The sequence below is a fragment of the Hypanus sabinus genome, chromosome 21 (genome assembly GCF_030144855.1).
Source record: "Hypanus sabinus isolate sHypSab1 chromosome 21, sHypSab1.hap1, whole genome shotgun sequence".
Lineage (NCBI taxonomy): Eukaryota > Metazoa > Chordata > Chondrichthyes > Myliobatiformes > Dasyatidae > Hypanus > Hypanus sabinus.
Genome location: NC_082726.1, coordinates 8399292 through 8412163, shown reverse-complemented (window position 1 = coordinate 8412163; position 12872 = coordinate 8399292). Strand labels below are relative to the sequence as shown.

At 44.8% G+C, this 12872-nt stretch overlaps 1 protein-coding gene and 1 long non-coding RNA gene across 2 annotated transcripts in view; one reads left to right on the top strand and one right to left on the bottom strand.

Moving 5' to 3' along the window:
• Nucleotides 1-141: 141 nt before the first annotated feature.
• The window catches only part of LOC132378768 (protein unc-45 homolog A-like), a 44841-nt gene continuing 32110 nt past the window's right edge, over nucleotides 142-12872 (bottom strand). The window contains exons 17-20 of the mRNA XM_059945917.1: nucleotides 11807-11922; nucleotides 8294-8411; nucleotides 6675-6830; nucleotides 142-1994 (exon numbers count right to left, since the gene is read on the bottom strand). Of these exons, the coding sequence (XP_059801900.1) occupies nucleotides 1722-1994; nucleotides 6675-6830; nucleotides 8294-8411; nucleotides 11807-11922 (663 nt within the window). The 3' untranslated portion in view covers nucleotides 142-1721. The remainder of the gene's footprint in view (nucleotides 1995-6674; nucleotides 6831-8293; nucleotides 8412-11806; nucleotides 11923-12872) is intronic.
• Nucleotides 6229-7687, top strand: LOC132378772 (uncharacterized). The gene is made up of 2 exons (XR_009507175.1): nucleotides 6229-6466; nucleotides 7603-7687. It is a non-coding gene; the product is annotated as an uncharacterized LOC132378772 (long non-coding RNA).

The window sequence follows — 12872 nt, the reverse complement described above, 5'->3', positions numbered from 1 at the left end:
TGACGCCTTGAATATTGCTCGACCATTAACCTACACACATATAGACCTTTATATGTCTATATACACACATAATCTAAGCTATCAGGTTCAAGGATGCATACACAAAAACAGTTCATTTCAAGATTTGATCTTTTTTCTTTTATTATCTGAAGAAGGTGGTAATTAATCCGATGTGATCTTCAAATACTTTTTTTGTATAAAGTCCAACCCATATCACTCACACCAGAAAGATGAAATGGGTCTTTTTAAACTCCATATGAGTAAAAACACTCAGCCTCTGGAGGACAAATGCCTACCTAAAATGAGTAATAAGTTGTTTGGGCAATAAGATTATTTAACATGTGGACAATAATTTCATTTCACATCAGTGGCTTCAAGTGGGCATTAGGTTTAGGGTTGCTCCACGGATACTCTTCCCAGCCTTAGCAGCAAATCCCTTTACAGTTCTGTTAGTGTTGGCATCAGAATGTGTGGCAACACTTGCTGGTTGCTTCCAGTATAGCCATGGGAATGCTGATTGTTAATGCAAATGCTGCATTTCACTGTATGTCTGGATATCAATTAAACCTGAATCTACATCTCCTGCTCACTGTCTGCACTATGAATTGGATTGTTCAAAACCTTAACAGTCAAATTTTCTTCATGTCATATTTCCAGCACAAAGTTCTCTGCAACCAACTAACATTATTAATATTCCCATTCAAACTGATGGGTGGAAAGCAAATGTTTTATTTTATTTGGGTATATTTTATACACCCGTAAACTAAATGTGTCATAAACGTCCTAAAATCTAGCAACATGGTCCCTCTGGGAATATTTTTGTTCTTGGCTATTATTGCCTATATTTTGTTGGTTTTCCTGAAGGTATTGTTTTGTTTGTTCCACATACAGTATATTATGTTTCTAAGGATCTTCAATCATTGTGTATGGTTGTCTAATGTTTTCTATTAAGTTGTTTAATAAGTGAATCATTTTATCCTCATTATCAGATTTTTGTGTGTTAAAAGTCAGTTACCAGAGTGCTTTCAGCTCGCCTGGTTATATATAATCAGGCCATATAGTAATCAGATTAATGCAGGTTGTAAACAAGCAAACATTATTAAAACTATGCTAAACTGGACATGGTTCTTCATGTAGAGCAGGGCTTCCCAACTTTTCTCATACAATGGACACCTGCTATTCAGCAAAAGATCTGTGAACCCCAAGCTGGGAACCCCTGATGGAGAGGAAACCTCTGGTGCAGGTGGGGGCTGACGATCCACCTTACGGAGGAACCCGGAGATCCTTGACTAGAAGGAGATCTCTTGGACTGCCAATTATCCAAGAGGAACTTTCTCCCAATTTTCTCTGGGCTTTTCTCTTTGTCTTTCAAAGGAGATGACAGAGAAATGATCAATACTATGTACAGGTGAACCACAAAGGGGAGAAGGCTGCCAAACATCACGCCAAAACCAGAACTCAAAAAGCCCACTGTGCCCATGGGGAGAGCAAACTGTGTTTCAGTGACGCTACAGGAAAATCTTGCAAAACCTTACAGTGGGAAGTGTCTTAAGGCTTAGCCACATTGCTGGCATTAATACCCCAATTGCAATGGCTAATATTCGGTACTCTGTTATCAACAGAAACATGATGTGAGGCACCAAAGCTCATTGGGTTATAGTGAATAGCAGTGATTTGGGAAATAGGTCATATATCCCTGGAATGTCCTGCATTTGCCTCCACTACGGGCTCTTCCCCTCCACGCTAGGTTTAATAAGTCCGTACTCTACTGCTCGGTCAAGACAGTCTTTGGCAACCCCACACACTTTGGATTTCTTCTCATCATCATCCCTGGCCAGGGCCGACAGGATTTCCATCATCTCCGACTCCATCAGCAGGGTGGCCAGCTCCTGTTCAGCGTTCATCAGGTTGAATGTGATGACGACTCCCCGGTGTTGCAAGTCAACATTAGGGCTCAGCACTAGCGCCTGCAGAATCTCCATCCAGTGGCTTGTCTGGAGGGTGAAGAGGAACAACACGTAATTAACAAATGCACTGCATTTCATCACAGAGGAGAGGTACAGATGTTGTGCCAACCTTGTAACCTACTCTACGATCAATCCAGCCCCTCACTCCACAGAGCCCTCCATTCTTCTATCATCCATGTGCCTGTCTAAGAGTCTTTTCAATATCCCTAACGTTTCTGTCTCTACCACCATCGCTGGCAGTGTGTTCCATGCACCCACCTACCTCCTGAGACCTCCCACCTATACCTTCCTCCTCATTATACCCTCTCATATTAGCCACTGCCACCTGGACGAAGTCCTTGGTTGTCCTGTCTATCTATCTCTCATCCTCCTCCACGCCAAAGAGAAAAGCCTGAGCTTGCTAAACCTATTCTCACAAGACATCTGTCTAATCCAGGCAGCATCCTGGTAAATTTGCTCTGCACCCTCTCTAAAGCTTCTACATCCTTTGAGTGTAAACAGAATGCTGCCAGTTACTTCTCACCTGGGCTTTGCTGAGTCCAAGTAGACATTTGCTGTTTGGCAAGGACCATTCACCATCTGCAAGCCTATGCAAGACCTTCACAACAGAATGGCCAACTCTGCCATCTCATAAGTTCATGGTTGATTGTTTTCAACAGCACCACTTTCCTGTACTAGTCATATCCATTAGTAACAGTCTCCCTAGTTCTCCTGGGCAGAGAATCTAAAAGGAAATTTGTGGGTGAAGAGACTTCTTTTCATCTCTGTTCAGAATGGCCACCCCCTTGCTTTGTGACTGCCCACTGTTGGTGTATCACCAGAAACAGTAATTTCTTTTGGTAGTTCCCCCCCACCACCTTTTCCTCTCTCTTTGTCTGCATCTATCACTTACCTGCCACAGTTTTCCAATTCCAATCCCTCCTAGCACTACCTACTTTCCTCAGTCCACCAATCACCTCAGAGTCCTTTCCCACCACTCCCCTTCTCCTCACTGTACTGCTCATCTCCCCTCTCCACTCAGTCCTGATATGGGGTTTCAACCCAAAACAGCAACAACTTATTTTTCCTCACCAGTAACGCTTGACCCACTGATTTCCACCAGAAAATTGTGCATTGCTCATTTTTGATTTAAACTTTCATGACATTTCTGGTGACTCTCCACTCCAAGCAGATTGTTAAATGCTTCTCCTATTTATCTGCAACTGAAGAAGCTCATCTTGGTACCATTCCAGTAAATGTCATCAACAACTTCATCCTAAGTCAGTGATATCATAAGTCAGTATTGTCGTCTGCGTTTATCAACTGGGGACTTTTTCCAGACTTACGGTTTTTATATTCTGTGTTTTTTGTTAAATCACCCGTTCCTTTTCTGTTTTGTTGTGCAAGGATTGATGTTCTGCTGTGTTCTGGAGTTGTTTTTTTTTGGGGGGGGAGGGTTGATGTTCCTGTTCTGTTTTGTGAGGAGGGGGTTTTTGGTGGATTGATGATTGGGATGCTGTACTTTTTTCTATGGGGGGGGGTGATTTTGATGTCCCTCTCTGAACGATTTTCGTGCTCTTTCTTTGTTTCATGGCTCTCTGGAGAATACATTTCAGAGTTTAATATGGATACATGCTTGAATAATAAACAAACCTTTGAACCTTAAAACCTTCCAGAGTTAAACACTGATCCAGCTGGGGATTAATGTATAACCTCCATGTTTTGTGTTCCATTAACAAATAGATCGCTGTGCATTAACTGTCAGGAATCTAGTGTTTTATATATAAACTGCAGCTTTCCATCCCATTTCAGATCTTCAAAAGTTGGCAGCTCAGCCCCACTGCCTGTCCAGAGGCAGCACTGTACAGACCCTGGGTTTCCTTTTAAATTTAAAGCCCTTAATCACAGGGTGCCCTGCCCTGTGGCTTCTCCAGGAAATGAAGGGATTTTACAACTTACTCAGCAGATAAGATACTACAAGCACAGAAGAAACAGGAACACAAAGACAGGGTTTAATCCTCACAGATTTACCAGTAGGAAGCTAACTCGACAGGTCTCCACTTTAGTTCAGGATAGTCAGCACATAACAGGCCATTCGGCCTAACTCATCCATGCTGACAGTGATGCCTAACTATATTAATCCCATTTGCCTGCATCAGATCCGAATCTCTTTACTTCTTTTCATAGAGGATTTTCTATGTGTTTAAGTTTTTTTTTTAAATGATCCATTCAGTAGCAGAGCTGTTGTTTATCATTTATTGTCCCTCATAGCCATTCAAGTTTGATTGGTTTTCTTGGATAATGGTGTAGACTTGCTTTTTTTTTAGTATTTTCCTTGTATTTAATTTTTCTATGCTCACTTATAATTTTTATATAATCATCTACATCTGTGTAATTGTTCAGTAAATTTTCTAATAATTGTTTAGCTGATTCTGTATTTTCTGGAAGCTTTTCAGTTTTCCTGCAGCAGGTGACATACCACTTGAAGCAATCTATTTATTTAGAGATACAGTGGGGAATAGGCCCTTCTGGCCCAAAGAGCTGCGCTGCAAGTAACCCACTGATTAATCCTAGCCTAATCACAAGACAATCGGCAACAGCCAATTAACCTACTAACTGGCACATCTTTGGACTATGGGAGGAAACCGGAGCACCCAGAGGACCCATGCGTTCACGGGGAGAACGAACAAGCTCCTTACAGATGACATTGGAGTTGAACTCTTAACTCTAGAATGCCTGGGCTCTAATAGTGTCATGCTAACCACTACATTACAGTGGTGCCCAATTTTACAGGTTAACTATTGTCACTGGAATCTTGTTAACTCTAGTCTGATTATGAGACAACTATAACTTCTTTTTCTTTGTCTTCCTTTTTTTGTTCTTATAAAACTTAATAAAAAGGCTGTGACCACCAAGTTTTCCGCCTTATTCTTGATTTCCAAAGAGCCACTGGATCGCGAGAGTGGATGTGGAGTCACAGTGTGGCTAGATCAGTTGGGAGGTATGTGTATCTGATATACTGTGCTTCAAAAAAAGAAAGAACCTGATGCTATTTGCAAATAGTTCTCAAGGTTCAGGGACACAGATTTCAATTCACAAGGAAAATATTGAGTACTATGCAAAAGTCTTACGCACATGTAAAAAATTCTGTAAACTGAAGATGCTTTCAAAAATAATGAAATTAAGTTTCTAAATATAAAAAAACTCTAAACAGCAGTAAAGAGTAAAACACTAAATCAAATCAATAATTGATATGACCACCGTTTGCCTTTAAAACTGCATCAATTCTCTTAGGTACACTGTTGTGTAGTTTTACAAGAAAATCAGCTGGTAAGTTGTTCCAATCATCTTGGAGAACTTACCAGAGTTCTTCTGCAGACTTTGGCTGGTGGTTCAAAAGGCAAGAAATATGACTTAGCACTTTATTAATAACACTCTTTCTGTGGTAAACTGTGGTAGAATATCACCAAAAACAATAAAGAGGCAAGTGAAGGCAGGGCTGATTCAATGATCGAGCTATGCAGATGCGATGCAAAGTTGGAGCATGGTACATTCAAGGAGAAGCGGTCGAAGCGAGGTTTGAGACATGGTCGAGATGGAGACGGAGTCAGAGTTGGAGTTAGAGTGAATGAATTGGAGAGGAGTTGGGGCAGAAGAGTTTTGGTGTCCATCCACCAAAACCGGGAGAGAGGTCGGATTGATCTATGTGCTGAGCCGATTTGGAAAGGTCGAGAAAGGCCTCGGGCTGGACAGTGGGGTACAGGCCCTGAATGTATCGTTGTGGCAGGACCTGGCTCCTAATGTGGGGCATGACCCAGTGTTTGGACAAGTTAAATGCTGGCACAGATAGACTGAAAAACTAGGGTGTTGAGACTGAAGGCATGGGTTGGGCTGATTCCTCTCACTCTTCATGACATTTACTCCTCTTTTTATGGCACTGAGGATTGAGACTGCTCCAGCTACTAAATGCTTCGTGCCTGTGAGCTCTGTGTGGCGAATTGCTCCACTGTGTGATGAACTGAGGCTCAGGCTACGGACCTATTCCGGCTGCTGCAGGTCTATGGACACAACTTGGTTTGGAATGCTGTTGCTTGCTTTTATTGTTTGCATGACTTTTTTGTTTCTTTTCTCTTTCTCTGCACATTAGGTGTTAGTCTTTTTTGGATTTCTTGCTTTGTGGCTGCCTGTAAGCAGAGGAATCTCAAGGTTGTATAATTTATACAGACTTTGATAATAAATGTACTTTGAATCTATCTAGCTTGCTTCTGTCTCTCCAGGTAATCCCAGACAGCCTTGATGATGTTGGGATCAGTGAGATCAGGCTCTGTGGAAGCCATACCATCAGAAACCATAGGAAAAATCTCTGGTGCCCAAGACTTTTGCACAGTACTGTACAAAGGGAAGATGAGAAATTATTTTTAAATCAGTGAGGTTATGATCTGGATCTTTACCATTGGGGAAGATGGAAGCAGAGTCAACAGAGATTTAAAACAGAAATGGATAGACACATGCAAGAACAGGTGAGTGGGATTGTATAGATTATTCTAATACAGCTATCTTGTACTCGTTGGGCAGAATAGACTCCTTCTATGCCATAACAATTCCAGCATTACAATTGGTTAAAGTACCCTCTTCACGGAGAAGGAAGCTGGGAATGAGAAAGCAAAAGTTCAGGATTAAGCCTGGAGTGTGGTCCAGTGAAGAGGCAAGATGTGTACAGACACTCACCACCTGTGTCATCTTGGTGCAGAGTTTTGGCTGTAGTGACGTCAGGAAAGCCAAAGCCCCTGCAGCTGCACATCTCAGTTTCTCATCCTCTTCACCACTGTACAGCACTAAAAGCTTCAGCCGATCTGAGCCCTCCACCAGGAACAGCTCCTGCACCTGGAACAGCATGCAAACAGAAAAATAAAACACTCAGCCAGCTGCAAAGCAACATTCTTTTCCCAATAAAATCTAATCCACAGACCTTCAGTTAATTACTAAAAAGCAAAAATACACGCAGCTTAAAAACTTAAAGGAATTCTGCAGATGCTGGAAATTCAGAGCCACACCAACACAATGCTGGAGGTCAAGCAGCATCTATGGAGGAGAATAAACAGTCAACATTTCAGGCCAAAACCCTGGAAAGTAAGGGGGATAAGAAAATTAGAATAAGAAGGTGATGAGGAGGGGGAGGAGAACAAGCTGGCAGGTAATAGGTGAGACCAGGTGACCCTCTCCCCCTTCTCCCCACCTGCCTATTGCCTACCTCTGATGCCCCTCCTCCTTCCCTTTTTCCCATGGTCCACTCCTCTCCTATCAGATTCCTTCTTCAGCCCTTCTTCCACCTATCCACTCTCAGCTTCTTCTTCAACCTCTTCCTTACCACCCACCTTCACTGTCACCTGGTCTCACCTATTTCCTGCCAGCTTGTACTCCTTCCCCTCTCCCCATGCTTCTTATTCTGACCTCTTCCCCTTTCTTTCCAGTCCTGATGAAGGGTCTCAGTCCGAAACGTTGACTGTTCAAAAAACTACAGCAGCTGGAAATCTGAAACAAACAAAAGAAACCCAGAAAATACCAGAGATACTGGGTAGAGAGAGAAACTGATTGTGTGATGATATTTCTAGTTCTGATAAAGGGTCATAAAACTTATCTGTTTCTCTGTCCACAGATGCTGTTTGACCAACTGCGTATGTCCAGAATTCTCTTTCTGTGCTTGTGGGCTAATTTTGGATTAAACTATTCATACAACTCAGGTCAGTTCTTATTGTTTCAGCAAGCTCTGTGACACTACTGTTTTCTAGAATCCCCAGCCCTCCCTCTACTTTCATTCAGGGACACTGGACAGGCCAGTTGTCCCAGCTGCACCTCCTGGAGATCACCAAGTCAGCACACAGTGGGGACAGTATCTAGGGCTTCCACATCACCAAATTCCATGCTGCACTAATACGACGGGGCATAATTTTAAGGTGACTGGAGGAAAATGTAGAGATGTCTGAGGAGGGAGTTTTTTTTAAACTGATTGGCGGGTGCATGGAACACTCTACCAGGGGCAGTGGTAGAGGCAGATACACTGGGGACATTTAAGAGACTCTTAATTGGCCTGTGGATAATAGACAAAATGGAGGGCCATGTGGGAGGGGTTAGATTTATCTTGGAGCAGGTTAGGGTTAATTGGGGTTGCTGGGGCAGCATCGTTCAAAGGGCCAGAAGGGCTACTCCGCTAAAAAACTAAGTAAAAGGTTGGTACAACATCGTTAGCTGAAGGGCCTGTACTGTGCTGTAATGTTCTATGATGGGCCACTTACCCTCAAAATGGGACAAATACAGCAAAAAAACGACAGTATCCAGCAATAACACACCTTTTCACTTAAGACCATGTTACACATGCACTCCGTAGCTGCCAATCTTATCATCTCGTGATCTTCAAACATGTAGCTCTCAATCATTGGAACTGCTTTTTCCTTAATTATCTTCTCGCTAAAAACATAAGAGATAAATCAGCCTTCAGCAAATGAAAGTACTCGCACCTAAATCAGAACATAGTAAGTTCCATTATCCAATTGGAAAATCTCAGAAGATGAACCAGCATGCTTTGGAGTGAGTAGTAGAGACCCATTTAGTCCTGGAGTTGGGCCAAGGTGGGAAAAGCTACGGAATGTGATGAAGTTTACGGTTACAACAGCTTCCACTTACACAGTAAAGGATGTCAGTGTAAATAAAGAGTTAAATTTGATTCCTCTTTGGTACATGCTAAAATGGTGTTCATCTGGGATCTGGGAATGTTTTGAGGAAGTACAAGGGGACCTGTCCAGAGCAATGTTTTGAGAACTTTGTGCGAGTAGCATTCTACAGCCTTGAGAATAGATCATGGTGGAAAACACATTTTTCCCTGAGAAACTGATAAAGGATCTTGAAGGGTTTTAAAAAGAAGGGCAATTTCTTAGTGCCAGGACAATCGTCTCTTAGCTGGAGATAGAGACAAGGCCATTGAGAGGGAGGGACAGAGAGAGAGACTGGAAAAGCTGTTGTCAACACTTGTGGGTCTCTCTGTCAGTATATTGGATAGCATGGCTTCATGATTGCCTGTTAAGTATTATTTTGCCTTTTTTACTACTTTTTTTTGTTCTTTCTGTATTTTATTCTTTATATAACTGCAGAGCAGACTCCTATGTCTTATGGTCTTTAACACATGCACAGTGCCTCATTTGATTGTAGATACTACTTGCCGCTGAATCAGAAAACAAGAAGCAATTTTTTTTAAAAGTCAGCAGTTAGTTGCAACAACACAGCCTGGAGCCTAATAAACAGACGGAGGCTCCCTGCGGCAGTCAAGTCAGGGTGGTGGAGATGAGGGCTCCCTGCAGCAGTCAGGGTGGTGGAGATGAGGGCTCCCTGCAGCAGTCAGGGTGGTGGTGATGAGGGCTCCCTGCAGCAGTCAGGGTGGTGGTGATGAGGGCTCCTTGCAGCAGTCAGGGTGGTGGAGATGAGGGCTCCTTGCAGCAGTCAGGGTGGTGGAGATGAAGGCTCCCTGCAGCAGTCAGGGTGGTGGAGATGAAGGCTCCCTGCAGCAGTCAGGGTGGTGGTGATGAGGGCTCCCTGCAGCAGTCAGGGTGGTGGAGATGAAGGCTCCCTGCAGCAGTCAGGGTGGTGGTGATGAGGGCTCCCTGCAGCAGTCAGGGTGGTGGAGATGAAGGCTCCCTGCAGCAGTCAGGGTGGTGGAGATGAAGGCTCCCTGCAGCAGTCAGGGTGGTGGAGATGAAGGCTCCCTGCAGCAGTCAGGGTGGTGGTGATGAGGGCTCCCTGCAGCAGTCAGGGTGGTGGAGATGAAGGCTCCCTGCAGCAGTCAGGGTGGTGGTGATGAGGGCTCCCTGCAGCAGTCAGGGTGGTGGTGATGAGGGCTCCCTGCAGCAGTCAGGGTGGTGGTGATGAGGGCTCCTTGCAGCAGTCAGGGTGGTGGTGATGAGGGCTCCCTGCAGCAGTCAGGGTGGTGGAGATGAGGGCTCCTTGCAGCAGTCAGGGTGGTGGAGATGAAGGCTCCTTGTGGCAATGAGTTGAGACTGTGGAGATGAGGGCTCCCTGCAGCAGTCAGGGTGGTGGTGATGAGGGCTCCCTGCAGCAGTCAGGGTGGTGGTGATGAGGGCTCCCTGCAGCAGTCAGGGTGGTGGAGATGAGGGCTCCCTGCAGCAGTCAGGGTGGTGGTGATGAGGGCTCCCTGCAGCAGTCAGGGTGGTGGTGATGAGGGCTCTCTGTGGCAGTCAGGGTGGTGGAGATGAGGGCTCCCTGCAGCAGTCAGGGTGGTGGAGATGAGGGCTCTCTGTGGCAGTCAGGGTGGTGGAGATGAGGGCTCCTTGCAGCAGTCAGGGTGGTGGAGATGAGGGCTCTCTGTGGCAGTCAGGGTGGTGGTGATGAGGGCTCCCTGCAGCAGTCAGGGTGGTGGTGATGAGGGCTCCCTGCAGCAGTCAGGGTGGTGGTGATGAGGGCTCCTTGCAGCAGTCAGGGTGGTGGAGATGAGGGCTCCCTGCAGCAGTCAGGGTGGTGTTGATGAGGGCTCCCTGCAGCAGTCAGGGTGGTGTTGATGAGGGCTCCCTGCAGCAGTCAGGGTGGTGTTGATGAGGGCTCCCTGCAGCAGTCAGGGTGGTGGAGATGAGGGCTCTCTGTGGCAGTCAGGGTGGTGGTGATGAGGGCTCCTTGCAGCAGTCAGGGTGGTGTTGATGAGGGCTCCCTGCAGCAGTCAGGGTGGTGTTGATGAGGGCTCCCTGCAGCAGTCAGGGTGGTGTTGATGAGGGCTCCCTGCAGCAGTCAGGGTGGTGGTGATGAGGGCTCCCTGCAGCAGTCAGGGTGGTGTTGATGAGGGCTCCTTGCAGCAGTCAGGGTGGTGTTGATGAGGGCTCCCTGCAGCAGTCAGGGTGGTGGAGATGAGGGCTCCCTGCAGCAGTCAGGGTGGTGGAGATGAGGGCTCTCTGTGGCAGTCGAGTTGAAGTAGTGGAGATGGGAGCTTTATGCAGCAGTTGAGACAAGAGTAGCTTGATATTGTTACTGTGTGGTCAGTAAGGGCACAGATTTGCAATCAGAAAATTCCACGCTGGGTTAAACATGACACCAGTCTGAAGTAAATGTATTCAAGCCACTTCAGTCTGCACAAACTCACTTAGACTCCACAGCCATCTGGCAGAAATAATTCAACCGGAAGAATCATAAAGTACAATGACCAATTGGTCTGTTCAATGTTCAAAGTATATTTATTATCAAGGTACAAATATACTACCATAAACTACCCAGACATTCATTCTCTTGCGGACATTCATTGTAAATAGAACAAAACACATCAGAATCAATGAAAAAACACACACAAGTGTCACGCAAAGAACCAATGTGCAAATTTAAAAAAAGAAAAAAAAAAACAATAAATATCAATGTTGTAGAGTCCTTAGAAGTGAGTTGATAGGTTGTAGAATCAGTTCAGTGTTGGTTGAGTGAAGTTTTCCCCTTTAGTCCAAGAGCCTGATGGTTGAGGGATAATAACTGTTCCTGAACCTAGTGGTGTGGGCCGTGAGCTCCTACACCTCCTACCAGTTTACAGCAGCGAGAAGAGAGGAAGGCCTGGATGTCTGAGCTCCTTGATAATAGATGCTACTTTCCTGCTACAGCGCGCCTTGTAAAGGAGATTTTTGTTGCTAAAGAGAACACTGCAATCTTAGGAATTCAGACATTTAGTCCATTTGAAGAAACATTTTAACCTAAAGGATTATGATTATAGGAACAGCTATAAGAGTAAGATAATAAAGATTCAGATTTATCCACAATGAAGGGATGTGTTTATTCACTGGGTTACTGGAACAATCCCTCAATCTCACCTCTGCCCAGCCACTTACCGCAGCCTCTCACTGAGTCCAGCCAAATTGGTTAATGCCATCAGGGACTCAAAGTTCTGCAGTCCAGTACGATCAAGGTGCAGGAGGTTGATCAGAGGTCGGATTACCTCATAAACCTGGGAAAGCAAAGGGTGAAGGAAGAGTGTTAAATCTCTCCTGACAATTGCAACACCTGCCCCTTCATCCCCATCTTTCAAGGGCCCAAACAGTCCTTCCAAGTGAGGTGACACTTCCCCTATGAGTCAATTATGGTCACCTACTATATTGGTGCCCCAGATGTGGCCTCCTCTACATTGGTAAGGCCTGATGCAGATTGGTGTCCACTTCAACAAGCACATTCACTCTGCTGCACAACAGGTGGGTTTCCCAATTATCACCCATTTTAATTCTTACTTTCCATTCCAACATGCAGTCCATGGCTTCCTCTACTGCCATGATGAAGCATTTCTCAGAATGGGGGAGCAACACCTAATATTCCATGTGAGTAACCTCCAACCTACCCTGACAACATAAATAAACATCGATTTCTCCCTCATTCTTTCTTTTTCCCTTCAATATATTCTGGCTCCCCCTCTTACCCCTTTTCTTCAACACACCTGTACATCACTTTCCTCTGGTGTCACTCCTCCTTCCCATTCTCCCATCGTCCACTGTCCTTTCCTATCAAATTCTGTTTTTACCATCCATCACCTGCCAGCTTAAACATCTTCCTCTCTCCCACCTTATTCTGGCTTCTGCCTTTTCAATTCTGTTGAAGGGTGTCTGCCCAAAACATTGACTGTTTATTCCCCACCATAGATGGTGGCTTCCTCTAGCATTTTGTGTATGTTTCTCTGGATTTCCAGCATCTGCTTAGTCTATAGTGTTTAGTTTGGATCCATTTCCAATGCCTCAACCTGATCTTAATAATGAGTACCTTCTTTCACACCAGTGTGACAACACCTGTCTTGCACGGTTTGGTGTTGAAGAAATTTCACCAAAGGACATACAAATTAACTTTACTGAGACTTTATGGTGTGCAGATAGAGGAGAGTCCATTCTGCCGGAGGATGAAGATGGCCTTTTC